The 17,198-nt window shown below is 40.8% G+C and overlaps 2 protein-coding genes across 2 annotated transcripts; both read right to left on the bottom strand.

Annotated features, from left to right (window-relative positions):
- Positions 1-2,389: 2,389 nt before the first annotated feature.
- hoxc10a (homeobox C10a) lies at positions 2,390-5,446 on the bottom strand. Its single transcript, XM_071923947.2, has 2 exons — positions 4,762-5,446; positions 2,390-2,667 (listed from the first exon to the last, which is right to left on the bottom strand). The coding sequence occupies exons 1-2, from the start codon at positions 5,444-5,446 to the stop codon at positions 2,390-2,392; spliced, it is 963 nt and encodes a 320-aa protein (XP_071780048.2).
- An 8,803-nt stretch (positions 5,447-14,249) lies between these two features.
- On the bottom strand, positions 14,250-16,763 carry hoxc11a (homeobox C11a). Its single transcript, XM_071923943.1, is given in 3 exon segments — positions 14,250-14,482; positions 15,901-16,634; positions 16,636-16,763. Coding segments are annotated over 3 exon segments (1,095 nt in total).
- Positions 16,764-17,198: the final 435 nt, after the last annotated feature.

The raw sequence follows: 17,198 nt of genomic DNA, 5'->3' as shown, positions 1-17,198 counted from the left end.
ATTTTGGAATAAAACCATCGCATGTACTACCAATTACAAAAACGAAGACTGCACAAATACAGGGACAAAGTCTACAGGCCCACAAAAGGCGAATCCAACTTTATAAGACATTAATTGTCTGAGATAGTGCTCACATAAGATCATGGAAATATCTGTACACATTCGTTTACTATACTGCACCCAATTGTATATGTCACATCAATTAAGACAAATATACTAACGTTGGACATCTATCTATCTATCTATCTATCTATCTATCTATCTCTGGTAAATCTTCAAATCACTATAATGCAGCTGAAACCACGGAAACCTGAACAGAAAGCCAATGACAGAGGCAATACAACGCAGTCTAAAAGTTTACCCCATGTTGTTTACAACCTATTCTCCTTCTGAGAGCCTAACAACGTTTTACAGCCTGCCACAAAAATAACAGCAAAGAAAGAAAACGTCTCTGTCCAAGGTATTACAGCTCAGTTCATTTACAATGCCATTTGCGGCGACTTGGGTGCCTATAGGGTGTAATTCAGCGGAAATTGTGCCCTTGATGAAGACGAACTGACGTAATCAAGGCAGTTTCTTGTTGCCGAGCCAGGAAGCCAATCCCAACAACATGAAACTACCTAAACCACGCTTCAGCTTCGCGCAAAAGGAGGGTAAAATCCATGGAAAAGGACAATGCATGCAAAAGCCAAGTGAGGATTAATACTATCCAGCAGAAAGACAAAAGGCGAGTACCAACACAATAAAACACGGTCTATTTTGCTACTTACTCAACACTGCCTAGACAACTTTGATAGCCCTGCATGTCATCAGTAGCCTAATCAGCAAAAACGTGTCATTCCCAATATGGTTTTGATCCAATTATATACATAGCCCTGTAGCACTATAGCATGACAATGTATGCAATTATTCCAAAGAAGCAACCAAAAACAAAACAAAACTCGATATGATATTTCACAGTAGATATTCAAACCACATTGCAAAATAATTATCAGCAACCAATATTTTGATCCCAGTGGAAAAAAAAGAAAGAAAGCAGCAACATGTTGGCTGATTCCACCTTGCAAAACAACTTCAGTCAACTCTATCGACGTGAGCAGACGTGCACCATGCGTGCCACAAGAGCTGTCAAGCCAGCTCCACTGACAGATGCGGCGTGCTTTCCAAATCGGGATAAAAGAAGAATACTTAAAATGTGGTCCTACCTTCACTTTCCCTCTGCAGACGCCATTCCGGTGCATTAATTTATCCACGTGTTCGCCGTGTTGCTTGTTGTTATTGTTGCTCTTGTAGTCGTCGTGGTCGCTCTTGTTTATCCACCATCTTTCCCATCTCCTGCTTCCGTGGAGCTCCATTATCCCGGGTGGAAACGGCTGCTGCCTCCAGCCGAGCGCCTCGGTGGATCCAGCACATTGCAGTCTCTGCTGTGTGGATTAGCCCTCCTCCACACACACCTTTAAACGCATCTTTACTGCTGCAGCACATTATATTTGCAGATCATAAAATCCACCCCCAACGCTTTCCAGGGCGAACCTGACATTAGAATTTTATGACCTTGACTTACTGTGGTCACCTGGATAATATTTAAATCAACGTTATGGTCTCTCACTTCTATTAAAACTGCCATGATCTCCTTCTCTCATCCGCAGTGTCTCTCCCTCCCTCTCATTTTCACCAGTATGCCAGGGGGATAGCAGGGGAAGGACAAAGTTGGTAATATCTTTCTATTTCCCCTCGTTTTATTGTTTTGGAATCGTATGCAATGACATAATGTCGTTTTTGTGCATGCAAATTACACAGCACGAATATCACACAGCAAGAGACATCAACTATGAAGCTGTACAAGTGACAAAACATTCATCAGCTCAACAAAGTGAAACTGCTTACATGCCAACAGTTACTTATAAACTACTTGAGATTGCCTTCTCCTTTAATTTGCTTTATTTTAGATTTTATTACCACAGCATGGTAATGGCACCTTGCTGCTCACTGTTCCAATGCTGCTGCAAGTGTTCACCTGAACCTAAAGTCTTGTAGTCTGCAGGTTGCAGTGTTTAGTTCATGTATAGGAAGGCACGTGTGTGTGTGTGTGTGTGTGTGTGTGTGTGTGTGTGTGTGTGTGTGTGTGTGTGTGTGTGTGTAGGTGTGTGTGTGCGTGTGTGTGTGTGTGTGTGCAAAGAGAAAATGAATAAATGAGTAATTACTGCATATGTGTGTGGGCAAAAACATAATAAATGAATGTTTGTGAGTCAGTGTGTTTGCAGGCGTGTATGCATGTGTGTGTTGTTTGGTGTGTGTGTGTGTGTGTGTGTGTGTGTGTATGTGTATGTGTATGTGTATATGTGTATGTGTGTGTATGTATATGTGTGTGTACGGGGGTAAAATCTCTTCAGGAGTAGTTGTAAACTGCACTGTGCTCTCTTTCTCGGCTCTCCCTGTTGAGCTTCTTGAGCTTCATGCGTCTGTTTTGGAACCAGATCTTGACCTGTCTGTCGGTCAGGTTGATACTCCGGCTGATCTCCAGGCGGCGCTCCCGAGACAGATACATGTTGAACAAGAACTCCTTCTCCAGCTCCAGCGTCTGGTGCTTTGTGTACGGACACCGCTTCTTCCTTCCACTTTTGGCTTTTAACCAGCTTCCCGTTGTCTTTTCCGCGGATAAATCATCTGCTGGAGCAGGAAAAATGCAATCGTGAGCAACTCTGGCCAATTTGTAACAGTACTCCTGAATTGGGGTCATATGCAACATTATGTATCAATATAATGTACACGCCCTTTATGCACCCACCAATCTCAAATGCACATTCCAAATCGTTTCACTGGATCCAAATTAATGGATTTTATATATATGTATACTGTATATACATATAGGAAATTGGGGTGGACTCTCCTTGAACATTTGAACGAATGAACAATGCCGACCAGCCCACCAGGATGTTTTCAGCAGCCTTTCTGCTACAAGTCATATTGCTTGCAAATTGCCTTTGTATGATCTACAGATATAATTAGATAAAATCAAACTAGGGTGTGTAAGCACTTCTTTTGTCTATGTTGGACCTCAGACTCTCATAAACTCAGGTTTTATTGCCTCTGCAGACCGGAGCCAAATTAAATTTTTGGAGGTTCATCCCAAAACAAAACGAAGTCTCTAAAGTGTAATACCAAATTCAACTAATTCAACAAAAAACACAAAAAAACACAAACCATATCGACGATCCGAGGGTAATCATCGCACACTGCTGTACATTTAGTTAATTCCTTGATTAGGTTGCGGGCTCTAGGGAATAACACCCCCCTTCCACACACTCACTCACACACACACACATACACAGACAGCAAGTTTAATAATTAGCCTAATGTGAACACTCAGTGTGTGGTCCACATTTAATCATTAGTAAAACATTTAATTCTGTAATAGGGGATTAACTACACACACACACACACACACACACACACACACAAAGGACCGTCCTTTTTTCCCCAACTGGGTAAAATAAAATAAAAGGAGCTTGTTGGTTGGCATGAAGCTTGGAGCTAAGTCCATAAATCAATAAATAATAACAAAACGAATTGACACTTCTATTTAATAAGGGCTGAGGGAAAATAGCGCAGGGATCTGCAGTAACATCAGTATTCTAGGTAGCAGGAATTTATTAGGAGCATATGCTATAAAATGGTAACACTGTTGAACTACAATGTTAATATTGTTATTATTGTTACTATTATTCAGTATATTTAGAAATACTATCAATCCATCAATAACTTTGAACTAAGATTCAGTTTAAACAATTTAATTGTTAATTTCATAAATTGCCGTAGGCCTTTGGAAAATCAAGCGGCCACACACTGACATGAAACAATTCAGAGAAATTCTGAATAAACGTGGACTTTCAATTTTCCAAATCCTGTTATGAAAATGAACTGCTTTAATGTTACATGGACGGGTGTGATTAGTGCAATATTCTTCATCGTTGAATTAGCTTAGTATCGACGTAGAAAAGTGCAAATATAGCCTAGCTTACTTCTGATCAATCTGACTTAAATACTAACACTGAGAAAGGTTCCCTAAGGTCTATAAAATACCAAAGCACAGTAACAAAAGGTTTTCATCTGTGTAGTAAAACCGTAGAATTTTACGTTGGCGTCATAACAAAATTTTGATGCGTAAAATGGTGCTGTTAAAATGGTTAGGGGTATCCTACGTCTTACAATGTAAATGACCCATGTAGAGAGAGAGAGAGAGAGAGAGTTTGTGTGTGTGTGTGTGTGTGTGTGTGTGTGTGTGTGTGTGTGTGTGTGTGTGTGTGTGAGCGTGTTTATTTCAATGATAACTGCCCGCATCTCACATGCTCACATTAATAGAAAGGTGTTAAATGCCATGGGCACCATAACCCCTGCTAGGCAAGGCTGTCAAATGCCCATACAGCCCATATGACTGCTATCAAACACAAGTCTGCATTTTTGGGACATCACATAAAATAACACTGACAACATGTTAGCTTTAAATGCAATTGTAGAATTGTTTGAATTATGAAACTCTGTGTCACAGTCAACTGTGTGTATGTAGGGCTGTGTTTGTATGTATGTATGTTTGTGTGTGTGTGTGTGTGTGTGTGTGTGTGTGTGTGTGTGTGTAGGTGTGTGTGTGTGTGTGTGTGTGTGTGTGTGTGTGTGTGTGTGGTGTGTATGTGTGTGTATGAGAGAGAGAGTGAGAGAGGGGCGGGGGGGTACCTTTTAATTCCGCGTCGGAGTTATCAGAACAGCTGTCAGTCTTGGCCTTCTCTTCCTTTCTGCTCTCTCTCTCGTCTATCTTTGTAATCTCTCTCGCTGTCTCCTTCGCTGATTTGCTGCAACTTATTGTCGATTCTGCTGCCGATTCAACAGATGTCGCCAAGTGGGTCAGAGAGAAGCCAGAGGGGAACTGATGGTCGTCTTGCCGCGGCCTCTCTGCGTTATACACCTGGAAACAATCGCTCGACGAACCGGCAGTTTGCTCAGGCCGGCTGCTATTGTCCCCGAGCCGGATGTAAGTGGCCGACTCTGTTGTCTCTTTCCCCCTGCCGCTGTCATCCTGATAAAGGCAACAAAACGCCTCCTCTTTGACGTTGCCCGCTGGGAACGAGCAGGGTTGTAAACACTGGGCAACAGGTTGCTCGTCCCTGCTGGTTTTGGAGCCCGGAGTCCATGTGGCCAGCTGTGTTGACAGGTAAGGCGCATCCTGGAAGGCGCTGAGCGGCAGACTGCCCGGAGGAACCTCGTCTCTTTTGGAGAGGGAAGACGGTCCAACCTTTCCAATGTTTCTCATCACTGAATATCCGTACTCAGCGGCTGTGTGGATGTACATTCCAGGGTTGCTGGAATAACCCTCACCCCTGAAGGAAGATGATCCTCCCATTAAAGAATCCATCAGGAAGTTACCGGGCGCTATGTTATTCGGACATGACATTTTTGCATTTGGCAACACAGTTTCTTTTTGTGTGTTCCACTGGTAAGGACTACGGGATTTCTCCAGGAGAATAAGGACAGTAGGATGCTGACATCTTTTGGAAGGGGGTGCAAAAATATCACTAACATAATTATGGATGCTGGGAGACAGGTCATGTGATTTTCAGACCAATAGCGGCGTGGAAGTGGCCTTGATGCTCCAGACTGTGGTGACGTCAGCGCGGTCAAGTTGGGAAACCTGGAGGGTTTTGCATGGAGCAAGAGCGCCACCTAGCGACGAGCTGGTGGTAAGGACAGCAGGCCCACACCAGAGGGAACAAAGGACGGCTGCTGGAGGACACATTTTTCAAGGCACTTACGTGGCTTTTGAGAATTTTAATTCTATTTAGGTTCACTACTTTTGATTTGAACAGAAAATGAAAATAGTCAACATGCGATTGCCACTTCCTTCCTGGCACCAGTGCAGTGCAGATGAAATCATCGAGGATTTGTCATGAGATATAGTGCACTGGTGTCAGTTTTTTGGTTTGTTTTCATCGATTTATGCTTTGTTGTTGCCGCCAATTTGTATAGAAAGGTAAGCTATATGCAGGTGCTTTATCCAAAGATAAACCTAAGTTGTAGCATTTTAATTTCTGATTCGAATTTTATGACTAAGAGAGTCAAATTGCAGTTTGTATGTGACTAGGTTTTAATCTATAATGTTATAAAGTAGTAGCCTAACTTTATTGGATCAAATGTTCGCATAAATCTTAGCCTACCTGAAAGAAGACTGTGATGTATTTACCGGTAAACATATTACTAACAGCCTGTATTATAGCAACATATTCCATGCACAAATTGCGAAAAACTCTGCCTCGGCCTGAGGTTTCTTATTGACCTTCAGTTTAGTTTTTTATTTTTTGCATTCAGCATTTTCATCTTACTTTAATATGCCATCAGAATTACATCAAAATTCGTTTTTTAAAAATCTACATAGGCTATAAATTCGCATTTATTAGACCTATTGGTTAACATTGACTGGATTGGGTTAATTGATGAAGTCACACTTGACTATTTAACTGGTTTTCTTCTTGAAATGGGCTACAAAATCTTCACGACGGATTTTTGTACACTAGTGGATAGTGGGCCTAAAATTAAATCTATCAGACTAATCTAAAGGAAAGCATGTAGGCTACCCTTACAGAATTACGACAAGCGTAATGTTTGTTTGCTCTGTTGTTTTTTCTCTTTTACGCTTAACTGTTGAAACAAAATGACATATAGCCTAATAAATGATTCATTGCAAACCTATTGTTAAACCCCACCTTGTAACTCTTTTCAGTCATGTTGCTTGTTGCTTAACATGTGGTTTTACAATAGAATAGGTCTGAATTTAGCAGCCTTACTCGCGTTGTTGTTTTACTTGTTAATGTTTTTATCGTATGATCAACGTACTTCACGTGCGGGCCAGAATTGAGAATGGACATCTCATCAAAATAAATGCGATTTTTGCACGTAAACATCCCGTCTACCTATTTTGAAAAGGCGTGGTAAGCCTAACTAAATATTGCGACATTAGAATACAGGCGTGTTGGTTACTTTTTCCCATTCAGTAGCCTAAATCATCTTCAACGATAAAGCGTGCAGAAATTATAAACTGTCTTTTCAAAATTATTCAAATGCTGTCCACATTATAAGCAACAGTTTTTATTTGCCCGTTCGCTGTGAATACTTACATTGCTCTGCTAGACCACAAAACTACCTAGTGTCAGCAGCGACAATGTAAACAAACTAATGTGCTGCAGCCGAAACCATGTAAAGCCAAGCCTATAAGCTACGTCTGTGAAACATACTCACTGTGATCATGAGGAAATGTACTCAAATTGACGATTGGATACACGTACGTTTTAAATATATATAAATAAAAAAAACAACAATATGGGAATACTTTTATCGTGGTGTATTGCGGCAAATAACCGGCTTGACAGTCAGATGTAAAATGTAATTTGACTTAAACAATAATAAAAATGTGTATTAGGTATATTCTTTGTGTATTCTGCATATGTTAATGAAATTAAGAAGTTGTTTAATAGCTTCCTACGTGATACATTTTCTCACTGCCTATCTTGCACAGTTTCAGTGTATACAGGTAAGCATGAAGGCCTATTGTTTTCTTTGCAGTCAATACATGCATCCTTCTTTTTAATATTTAGTATTTCAAACCAGCAGGTAGGCTATACACGAAAAACTACAAATGTGATTGTTTGAACTTTGTAGGCTACTGATACTCGCCTATGTTTATACGTTTGAAATAGTTTGTTACAGAATATACAATTGTTCAGTGCAAAACAAATTATGTAAAAGAATCCTGTTGGTTCTAGGATTTTATAAAAAAAAGGTTTTTGGGACAAAGATTCTCACAGTAATGTTTTAAATTTCATTTAAGGCCTACAATTTTCCCTGTAAGAAAAAAAGCCGTCTTTGACTTATAGCGATGCAATAGGCCTAATATTATTACAGCTTTCTAGGATTGCAACAAGACTATGTCGCATTACCATTTTGTGTTGTAGCCTACATTATACCTTGACTGTTATTTAACTGGGGCGGCTTGAGCAGAGCCGATAAAATGCTGCTGTTTGCATATCAACAAATGCAATAGCTCTCTAACCTAAATTTGAACATTTCAAAAAATCATAATGAAGATTTTTATACGTGTACCACCTTAAACTGTTTGCTGTAATCGTTAACCACAACTAGAGAGTGCCTGCGTTTTTCTGTTTGCTTGTTTGTGTGTGCGCGCGTGTGTGTGCCTGTTTGTGTGATCAGTTCAGAATCATTTTCAAAGGCAAGGGCAGGATATCTCATTTGAACTTACCCACATTTCTGACTATTGTGTCTGTGTGCATATCAGCTCTAATAAACACGTCACTGCTGTTTCAATAACATGAGGCTGCATGGAACATTTGCTTGTCTTGTAATACATTGCTTGTAAGTGAAATAAATATACAACATGATCAGTGTCTTTGTGGTCCTTCGCCTCATCTGAATATAAAAACAATGGATCTTAGTTTCAAATGCGGGAATGAAAGGATTATTCTCTTACATAGCATACTTCATCTCTTTCTCTAATCTACACACACACACACACACACGCAGTCTCAGGGGCACATTTATAACTACACCTAAAAGTGCTTATCCCGCCACACAAACTTAGACCAATGACACACACAAAAATTCTCCATCACACTTACACATAGCCTATAGCCTATACCTGCAACTTCACCCCCGCACACCCAATCATAAATTCTTTCTCACACAGATGAGCAAACGCACCTTTGTTTGCAGCCAAGCCGTAGCCTATTTCACCACAGTTGCACATAAAACTCCCCTGCAAGGAGTGAGCTCTAAACAAACGCTCGAATTCCACAAGAAACGCATAGAAGTGTATAGTAGAATTTGTACTGTGATGTCACAGACCTGAGAGTATAATAGAATGCGTATTGTTATGTTACAGACGTGGCAGTATAGTAGACTGAGTATTGTGATGTCACAGACATGGCAGGATAGTAGAATTGAGTATTGTGATGTCACAGATCTGGCAGTATAGTAGAATGAGTACTGTGATGTCACACGCCTGGCAGGATAGTAGAATGAGTATTGTGATGTTACAGACCTGACAGTAGAATGTGTGTGATGTCACAGACCTGAAAGTAGAGTATTGTGATATCACAGACCTGACAGTATAGTAGAATGAGTATTGTTATGCCATACAATTATCGAAGAGGAAGGACTATTGCGAGGTCACCAAACAAAAGGTGCATATAGTACAAATAGTATTATGATCTTACAGAACTGACAGTAGTGGAGCAGAAACCTTAGGATGTCATGGACAGAACAGTAGTTACATAATAACTATTTTGTTGCCTCAGACCAAAGGGTGGGCGGTTAAAACTGCCTCGCCAGTGAGTGGTAGGCCTATTAGCCGTAGGCTACTGATCAGATAGGCCGGGGACTACCTGTTTATTCTCTATTAAGTACAAATAGGATAAAAGGGAGCAAACACTGCTTCTTTTTCACCGCTTTACTGAGTATGTTTACCCTTTCTGCTTCCATAAAAAAATTGTCCACTTTGATGCTTGTTGAATATTCTGCCTGCGTATACTTATAGCCTACAGTGTAGTCTAATCACACACACACACACACACACACACACACAAAGAAACAATGCCTTGATCACACAACAACCTATGCAGACAGTATAGCTTTGAACGCAATTGAGGGGTATTTTCTCATATGTGTGCGTGCATTTCTGTGTGTATTAAAACAAATTATCTCACATGCATGTCTACATCCCTAGCCAACATGCAACCTACCCTGGGCTACACACACACACACACACACACACACACAAAGTTGACTGTCTTTACACTTGACTCAACGACAGCCTACCTTTTCGCCACTAAATTGTCTTCCAATAGCTTGCAAACCAGAAGGCTGGTACGTAATATTGCAAACAGGTATGGATGTTGAATGTTGCCGGACAGAAGGCATGGTAGCGGGTTTCCCTATTGTACTAATCAGGAGCCACTGGGGCGACACAACTAATTTGCTCCTGGCAGCCACTATGAAATATCTTTCCAATTGGATGGAAGGAGGTTCTGCTTTGTGTTCTCTTTCATGCTGCTGTCCACTCCATGCGCAACTGCGAATTTACGGTGGCAGAATCATGTAAGTTCTTAATTAAAAACCAGAGAGTGGTAACTGCCATGAAAGCACAGCAGTATTACATTAATACCAATGACGACCACACCAAAGACGGCCACCGTCATCTCTGACTTAGGCTTAAGTCTTTCTACAACTTCCAATTACACTAAGCCCGGTGACACAAATAAATAGTGCCGTACAACTCTGATTAAAAACGAATGTAAATTGAAGCGTTTTGAGTTGCAGTAATAGCAGGGCCACGTTTTACAGCGTGGAGCTCTTTTATGACCCTATAGAACAAGATAGGTGCTGTGAAGTAAGTAGTAACCTACATATAGTATACAATGTTCAATATAACCTCTAGATTGGTATTTTCAGAAAAAAAAAATGGCCATGCGTTTACTCCACAATTACAGGAGAAAAAACAGCAATTAATGCATAATAATTAGGCTAATGGACAAGAGAGTGTTGCCGTTTAAAGCGCAAAATTAGCTAATATTTGGAAATATAATAAAACTGCAGCTAAAAATTACCCATTGATAAAATGCAACTGAAAATATTTTTTGTATTTTGTAATTTTTGTCAAGCTGTTAATTGTATTGCTAGAAAAATGTATTGCGATTTTTATGTTATTCAAAAAGTGTAAGTAGGCTATAATTCCTTACGTTGACTTATACCATTTTAGTAAAGTTTATGGGCCTACGGGAATACTCGTACCACTCCCAAAATAAATACACAGCCTACTCAGGACCAAAGAAGAAACTATTATTTATTTATTATTTACATAAGTGTTTCCCAAAATAAATGAAAATCAAGGCTTGTTGATAGTTTTACATCATCAGAAAGGTCGACTGGAGGCTATTTAGGCTCAAGATGGGTAGCCTAAAATTGTTCAAAATAATTACATTTTATGTTACTCCGCTGTGCATTTTCCTTTTTACATTTTAACGACATATGGCTTCAAGCTATCTTCTCAGTCTTGTTCTCCAGGTCACCTCATCTACATAAAACCCATCCGCCATTTTCCTTTCCACAGCACCCAAGTGCACAAGTAAGACTCAGACAGGAGTATGCGTTCCAACAATGTGGACTGTCTTTCCGTCACACAACACATCACAAAGAGGATGCCTCAAAGCCTAATAATACTGCTCTGATGTCACTGAGGCATCCATCTCAGGAAGCGTTTTCAAGATCCCGTTGAGGAAACAAAACAGTGCAGAAGCTGGGAGAATCCTGGCCCCCATGTGGTTGATAGACAACATTTGCTGGAGCCTCTGCAGCGCGCTGTTAGTGACGTTGTGTGTTGGAGAAATCCAACAAATTACCCACGTCACCGTCCCAGGGCCAAGGTTGGTGGGTGTGGCAAGAGAGGGGCTTCTAGCCTTGATCTCCGCTAGTGTGCATCTCCCTTCTTTTGTCACAACAGCCCCCTCTCCCTCCTAAAGTAGACTACTATAGCTGCAGAATACACGCGAGTGCGCGCACTCGGACGTAAACGAATAACCGTGCGAACGTCGGTATTATAAAAGCTCTTTGATCCACACGCGCACGAAACTCAGACAGCCTAACCTGAGCACGAGACATATTTGAAGTTTGGCGTCAAGGGATGGACAGATTTTTCTTCTCTCTCTCTCTCTCTCTCTCTCTCACACACACACACACACATACACGTTCCTGCAAACCATCAAGTTTGTGCTAACCATACTTCCATGGTGCTACCAGAACCATCCATTTCGACTAGCTGCATTAGCCACACACCAACAGATTTTTTTGAGAATGCAAACATCTAGTAGACCTACAGTTTATACCAACATGTTATAAAACGTCTCATGCGTGAAAACGTATACATTTTACAGGGACAATAAAGTGTATTTACTGGGCGTGCTAAAGCTGGCAAAGTTACCTGCTGTAGTTTAATGCGAGGGGTCAAAGTTGGTTTTCTACACATTCCATTTTCTGTTCCCACTCATTCTCATTGGCCCATTCCGCTGCTGCACACATTTCCGGGCTAAAGGGGCTCCTTGATTCCACTTTATTGCAGTGGGTTAAAGGTGAAGGCCTTGACATTATTGAAGTTCAAAGACTACATTTAATTATAAATTGTAGTTAATGCACACGTGCAATCATCATGCACATATGTTGGGTCCGAACCGGTGCACAGGCGCGCGTCCCCACACACACACACATACATACACACACACACACACACACACACACACATACACCTACACACACACACACACTTAGAATAGTTTAAAAAAAAATTAACATGCCAATTATGATTTCCTTTCCCCTAGCTATCTTATGTTATAAGCCTATAGTCCCACCACATGGCCCAATTAGTCAACAATTATTTATTCATAATTGTTGTGATGATATAAACGAACAAAAGGCTTTGAGGTCAGCTCATACAAAACCAGTTACTTCAGAGGCTTCGCTATATTTGAACTGCAATATATTGATTGCAAAACATTTGGTTTTCAACAGGTTTTTCAACGGGTAGGCCCTGTAGAGAGAGTTAAATTGCATGACGGAAAACTTTTTTTTTAATCCATTAGCGGGAATGATTCCAACACTGCTTGCTGCGGTTTTCCTATCTGACATATCTTCAGGTTGAGAGAATGGTGGACATGACGGCTATGCGCAGAGGGGGTTGGGGTTTGGTTGGACGTTGTACGCTACACAGACAGAGTTCATGTTGAAATCTCTTGCCAAGTTTTCCCCCTCGGACATCCAGTCTTGCTTGTTTACTATTTACTGCGGAAGTGAACGCCATTCCCCCGAACAGACGGTGCAATTAAGAGAAAAAATAGCCATTTAGTGCCTCTGTCTTTATGGCAGTGTCTAGACTACAAGAGTGGCGATTCCATTTAGTGGGCACTAAAAGAGGTTATCATTCCACTCTCTTTCTCTACATTTCTGAGATCTAGCTTCTATATCCTCGTTTAACACGCTTGCTAAAATTCAAACATGGGCTTTGAGAGCAATCTAACCTTAAATAAAAGTTAATCTGACAATTGTAGGCCCAGCGCCTCCAGTCCCCCCTTTCACAACCGCCACCAATTTTACTTCAGAAAAAGTGTGTGTATAGTTGTGAACTGGTCATAAATACAAGGTAAAAGAGGGACAAGGTGTAAATGTACAGTTTAAGGTTATCCACATGTATATGAGTAGATGCTGTTTACCCGCATCCTAATCGTCCAACTTACGGCCAAGCAAAAACAGAACACTGCGCTTGTCAATGGTCTAACACTAACAATAATTGCATAGTAATATCAGTAAAAAAAATAGTAATGATGATAATGATAGCACAAAAAGCACAAAGTCGTTGAGTTTTGCCTATATGATTCTGTTTATTTCATAGGTATTCTTATATTAATGATACACAGGCCGACAATCTGTTCCTCCTCTCTGAAAACAAAAGCACCAATGTTTTAGCAAATAATTTAACGAGTGTTGGCGTTAAAGCTCTTAAAGTTGTATGGGAAGTGTACGGAAAAATAGCAGCAGGGATAGGGGAAAGGAAATTCAACATAGGCCTATTTACAGTCACGAATGCACATTGCATAGGCTTGTCTGTACAGGGGATATATTTTCACAGATTGGATGTCACAGTTCTCAATGGCGAAAATGCAGCCTGTAGATTTACTATTATTTGTTCATACTCTGGTCGAGAAATAATTAGATAATTGTAGGCTATATACATAGACCAGAGAAGGGTAGGGCTAAAAGTTATCTGCGCAATACCAAGGTTTCAAACTGTTTTGTTACATTTGATATTTTAACAAATAATATGTCTATATGAACAATATAATAAACACAATGAAGAATCGTGATAAATAGAGGGACATACTCAAGAACAGCATAGGTATAAATGATTACTCTAACCATGTAGGCCTTTCTGAAGGCCAGCTAGAAATTCATCGCCGCCCGTAGGCAATAAGAAAATGGCGACTTTATCCCATGCAGGCCTAACAACTCCCACTGTCCATTTTAACATTGCACTGTTGGTGATATGGGCTCCTTTCAGAAATTGGTTATGCCCATGATTACAATTCAGTGAGATAAGAGTAGGCCTAAATGTCACTGACCAAGACTATGACATTTTATGCTCCTGCTCACAATAAGGGGTTTCCAGAGAAGTACTGCAGACGATCTCTGCTCAGTTTCTTCTCTTTCATTCTTCTATTTTGAAACCAAATTTTAACCTGGCGGTCGGTGAGGTTTAACATTCGGGAAAGCTGAAGCCTTTTCTCTTTGTTGATGTAAACGTTAAAGAAGAATTCCCGCTCCAGCTCTCGAATCTGAAATTTGGAGTATGGACACCTCTTCTTCCTTGTACGAGGAGTGCCTGAAGAAAATAAATAATATCATGATCAGAGCCTGTCATCTGCTTGTCATAGGAAATAACAATTATGTCATATGCAAGAAAAAAAAGAAACAGGGTGAGTTTAGCGCTGAGTAGGCGTTAGAATTCAAAAGGAGAGAAAATAATTTTCAAGGGCATCAATATAACATTTCAGTCAACATTCATCACGCAAAGTAGCTTAGGCTATCAGATAAACGAGCCATAAAGAGTGTTAAATATCAGAATCGCTTGGAGTAAATTATATCAACTTACGGGCTCTAAGTACGTGTTTATCTGTTACAGATATACAACAACAAAAGTATATCACCGCAAAATGTGCGTCACATTCCTTTGGAGCTAAACTAACAATTTACACAATATTTTGGCAGTCAGGTGAAATGGATTGCCCATGTTTGCAATGGCCTATGCAAACCTCCTTTGGCCCTATAACTTTTTATCAAACAGGTCACTGGGGAAATAGATTTTTTGGTTTGTTTTGTTTTTTTTAACAAAGAGAGACAAACACTGCAGAAAACATCAACTTGAGTTAGTCTATATCTGCAGCATGACTGGGCTATACGATATACAAAGAGGCTAAAAACCAATAGGGTCTGTGTGCACCAATCAATAGGTATTTAAGCACATCAAATCAAATAGAATTTGACTTCATGCTGATCATTCAACTTAATAGTAGTGTCAGCTTGCATATAAATCACTGCTACTGAGGGGAAATGCAAAAGGCAACCCAAATATGTTTGTACTTAAGCGGTTCAGCGGCTACAGAGGAAAGAGCATGAACTGCAGATCTATGCATTCTCATATGGACAAAGGCAAACATTCGAGTCAGAAACACTGATTCATTTGGTATCTGTCTGTAAATGGAGGAAGCGACACTGTTCTGTCATGATAGATATATAGACAGATAGATAGATAGATAGATAGATAGATAGATAGATAGATAGATAGATAGATAGATGGTTGAAAAGACAACAAGAACGCATTTAGCCTTAAAGTGTGCAATAATGTGTACAGCATGTCTTTCGCGGGCAAAGCCAGTGCTAAAAGAAAATTCACAGGACGCCAAAAGCAATGTTCTGCCCAATTGGTTTTTACTCTCGACAGCCCAACGAGAAAATCCCTTAAAATGCCCAACGCAAGTTCATGATCAAAGTTAACATTTGTCACAATAGCTCTCTCTTAAAAATTTCACAGACTCTCACCATAGAGGCGTCTGTGTATAACATCCCCCTTTTTTCAAAGCGCTTTCCCATCGTAAAAATTCTTCTCGTTGGAAGAAAGAGCTTTGTAGGGTTATAATAAAATCCTTTGAATGCTTATAAAACTCCACATAAAATCTGACCGACAAAACACCGGGCTAGTCCCCTTAACCTTCCCCCATTTTACAGCTTCGGTATACCTACTCGAGTGGCTGTTCTTGCTGGTGTTGCCGTCCTTGGTTGTTGCGGAGGAAGAAGTACATGAGCCTGAATTTGTATGTTCCTCCTCATCTTCTGGGTCCTTTTCCTGCTCGGGGGCTCCGGGTAGAGAGGCTGGGGGCTGCTGCTGCTGCTGCTGGGAGTCGCTTTCCAGCTTTCCCCCTTCGCCCTTTTGTAAACAATTGTCTGACTGATTGTCCGTGCTGCTGCAGTATGCGGTCTCAAAAAAGCGGTCGAAACCTTGTGGGAGGACGTTGTTTTTCCCCACGCCGGAGTAAAAACCTGTGGAGGGGTGATTGGAGCCCGGATGGGTGTGATGGTGATGGTGGTGGTGGCTGTACACACTCTCGTTCTTCATAAGCATTTCTGTCATGGTGGATGGTGGAAGACAGTCCCTATGCACCAGATCCTCTCCCGAGTAGCACGATGCATAATTGCTTCTGTGGTGCCATTTACTAGCAGGGTCCAAGCCGTATGAAACTTCCCGCACCGGTTGTACTTGAGACAGATTTGTGGAATAAGGGTAGCTGATTTGCCGGGACGGGGCCTGTGGAAGAAACGAGGAGACGGCAGAAAACTCGGGGACGTAGTAGGTGCAGCTGGGGAGGTAGATGTTGGACGCGCAGCCCGTCCTGTCCCCAAACTCGGATGTCCGGTCTTTGCGCGTCTGGGAGCAGAAGTTGCCCAGATTCACCGAGTTAAACATCTTTCTCTCTCTCGTACTCCGTACTATAGATAGATGTTTTGGATACGAGCTGCAGCAGAAGGGGAAAATTTGGGAAGGCGAGATGACGCGCAATCCGTCTAAGTCGCCCCGCAGACACGTGATCGAAAGTAGATATTGTCATATATCAATTTGGAAGAGTTGGATGTGTAGGAGTGGTTGGCTTTAGGTAAGATCTAGGAGGTTCAAACGATTAATTTTCAAACACCACAGGAGCACTAAGAAAACCAGTAACAGATTCCTGTTTGTTGGCTTAGGCTGTGACAATTACAGAGAGATGTGCTTTGTGTGTTTATGTTTATTGGCTAGTGGCAGGCTAGCTAAATAGCTATAGCTTCTTAAATAGGCTTAGCACAGGCTGCAGATTACACTCAGTGAGATGCATGTTATAGAGTTATTGGAGTTTTGCAGGTAAGGTTATTATTATTATTATTATTATTATTATTATTATTATTATTATTATTATTATTATAGCACGACTATCCCTAACACTACTACTATTTAATCCTATTGGACTAGTCGTCATGCTGTATTTTAATCAAAGATTCAGTGATTATCT

Source organism: Centroberyx gerrardi, chromosome 14 (genome assembly GCF_048128805.1).
Source record: "Centroberyx gerrardi isolate f3 chromosome 14, fCenGer3.hap1.cur.20231027, whole genome shotgun sequence".
Classification (NCBI taxonomy): domain Eukaryota; kingdom Metazoa; phylum Chordata; class Actinopteri; order Beryciformes; family Berycidae; genus Centroberyx; species Centroberyx gerrardi.
This window is presented reverse-complemented; position numbering and strand designations above follow the sequence as displayed.

Excerpts from the sequence above, each read along its gene's own strand:
- hoxc10a (XM_071923947.2), bottom strand. The coding sequence starts at position 5,446 with ATGTCATGTCCGAATAACATAGCGCCCGGTAACTTCCTGATGGATTCT. Across the intron at positions 2,668-4,761 it reads GAAGGCCAAGACTGACAGCT|ATGATTTATCCGCGGAAAAG; the intron begins GTTCTGATAACT and ends CTGCTCCAGCAG.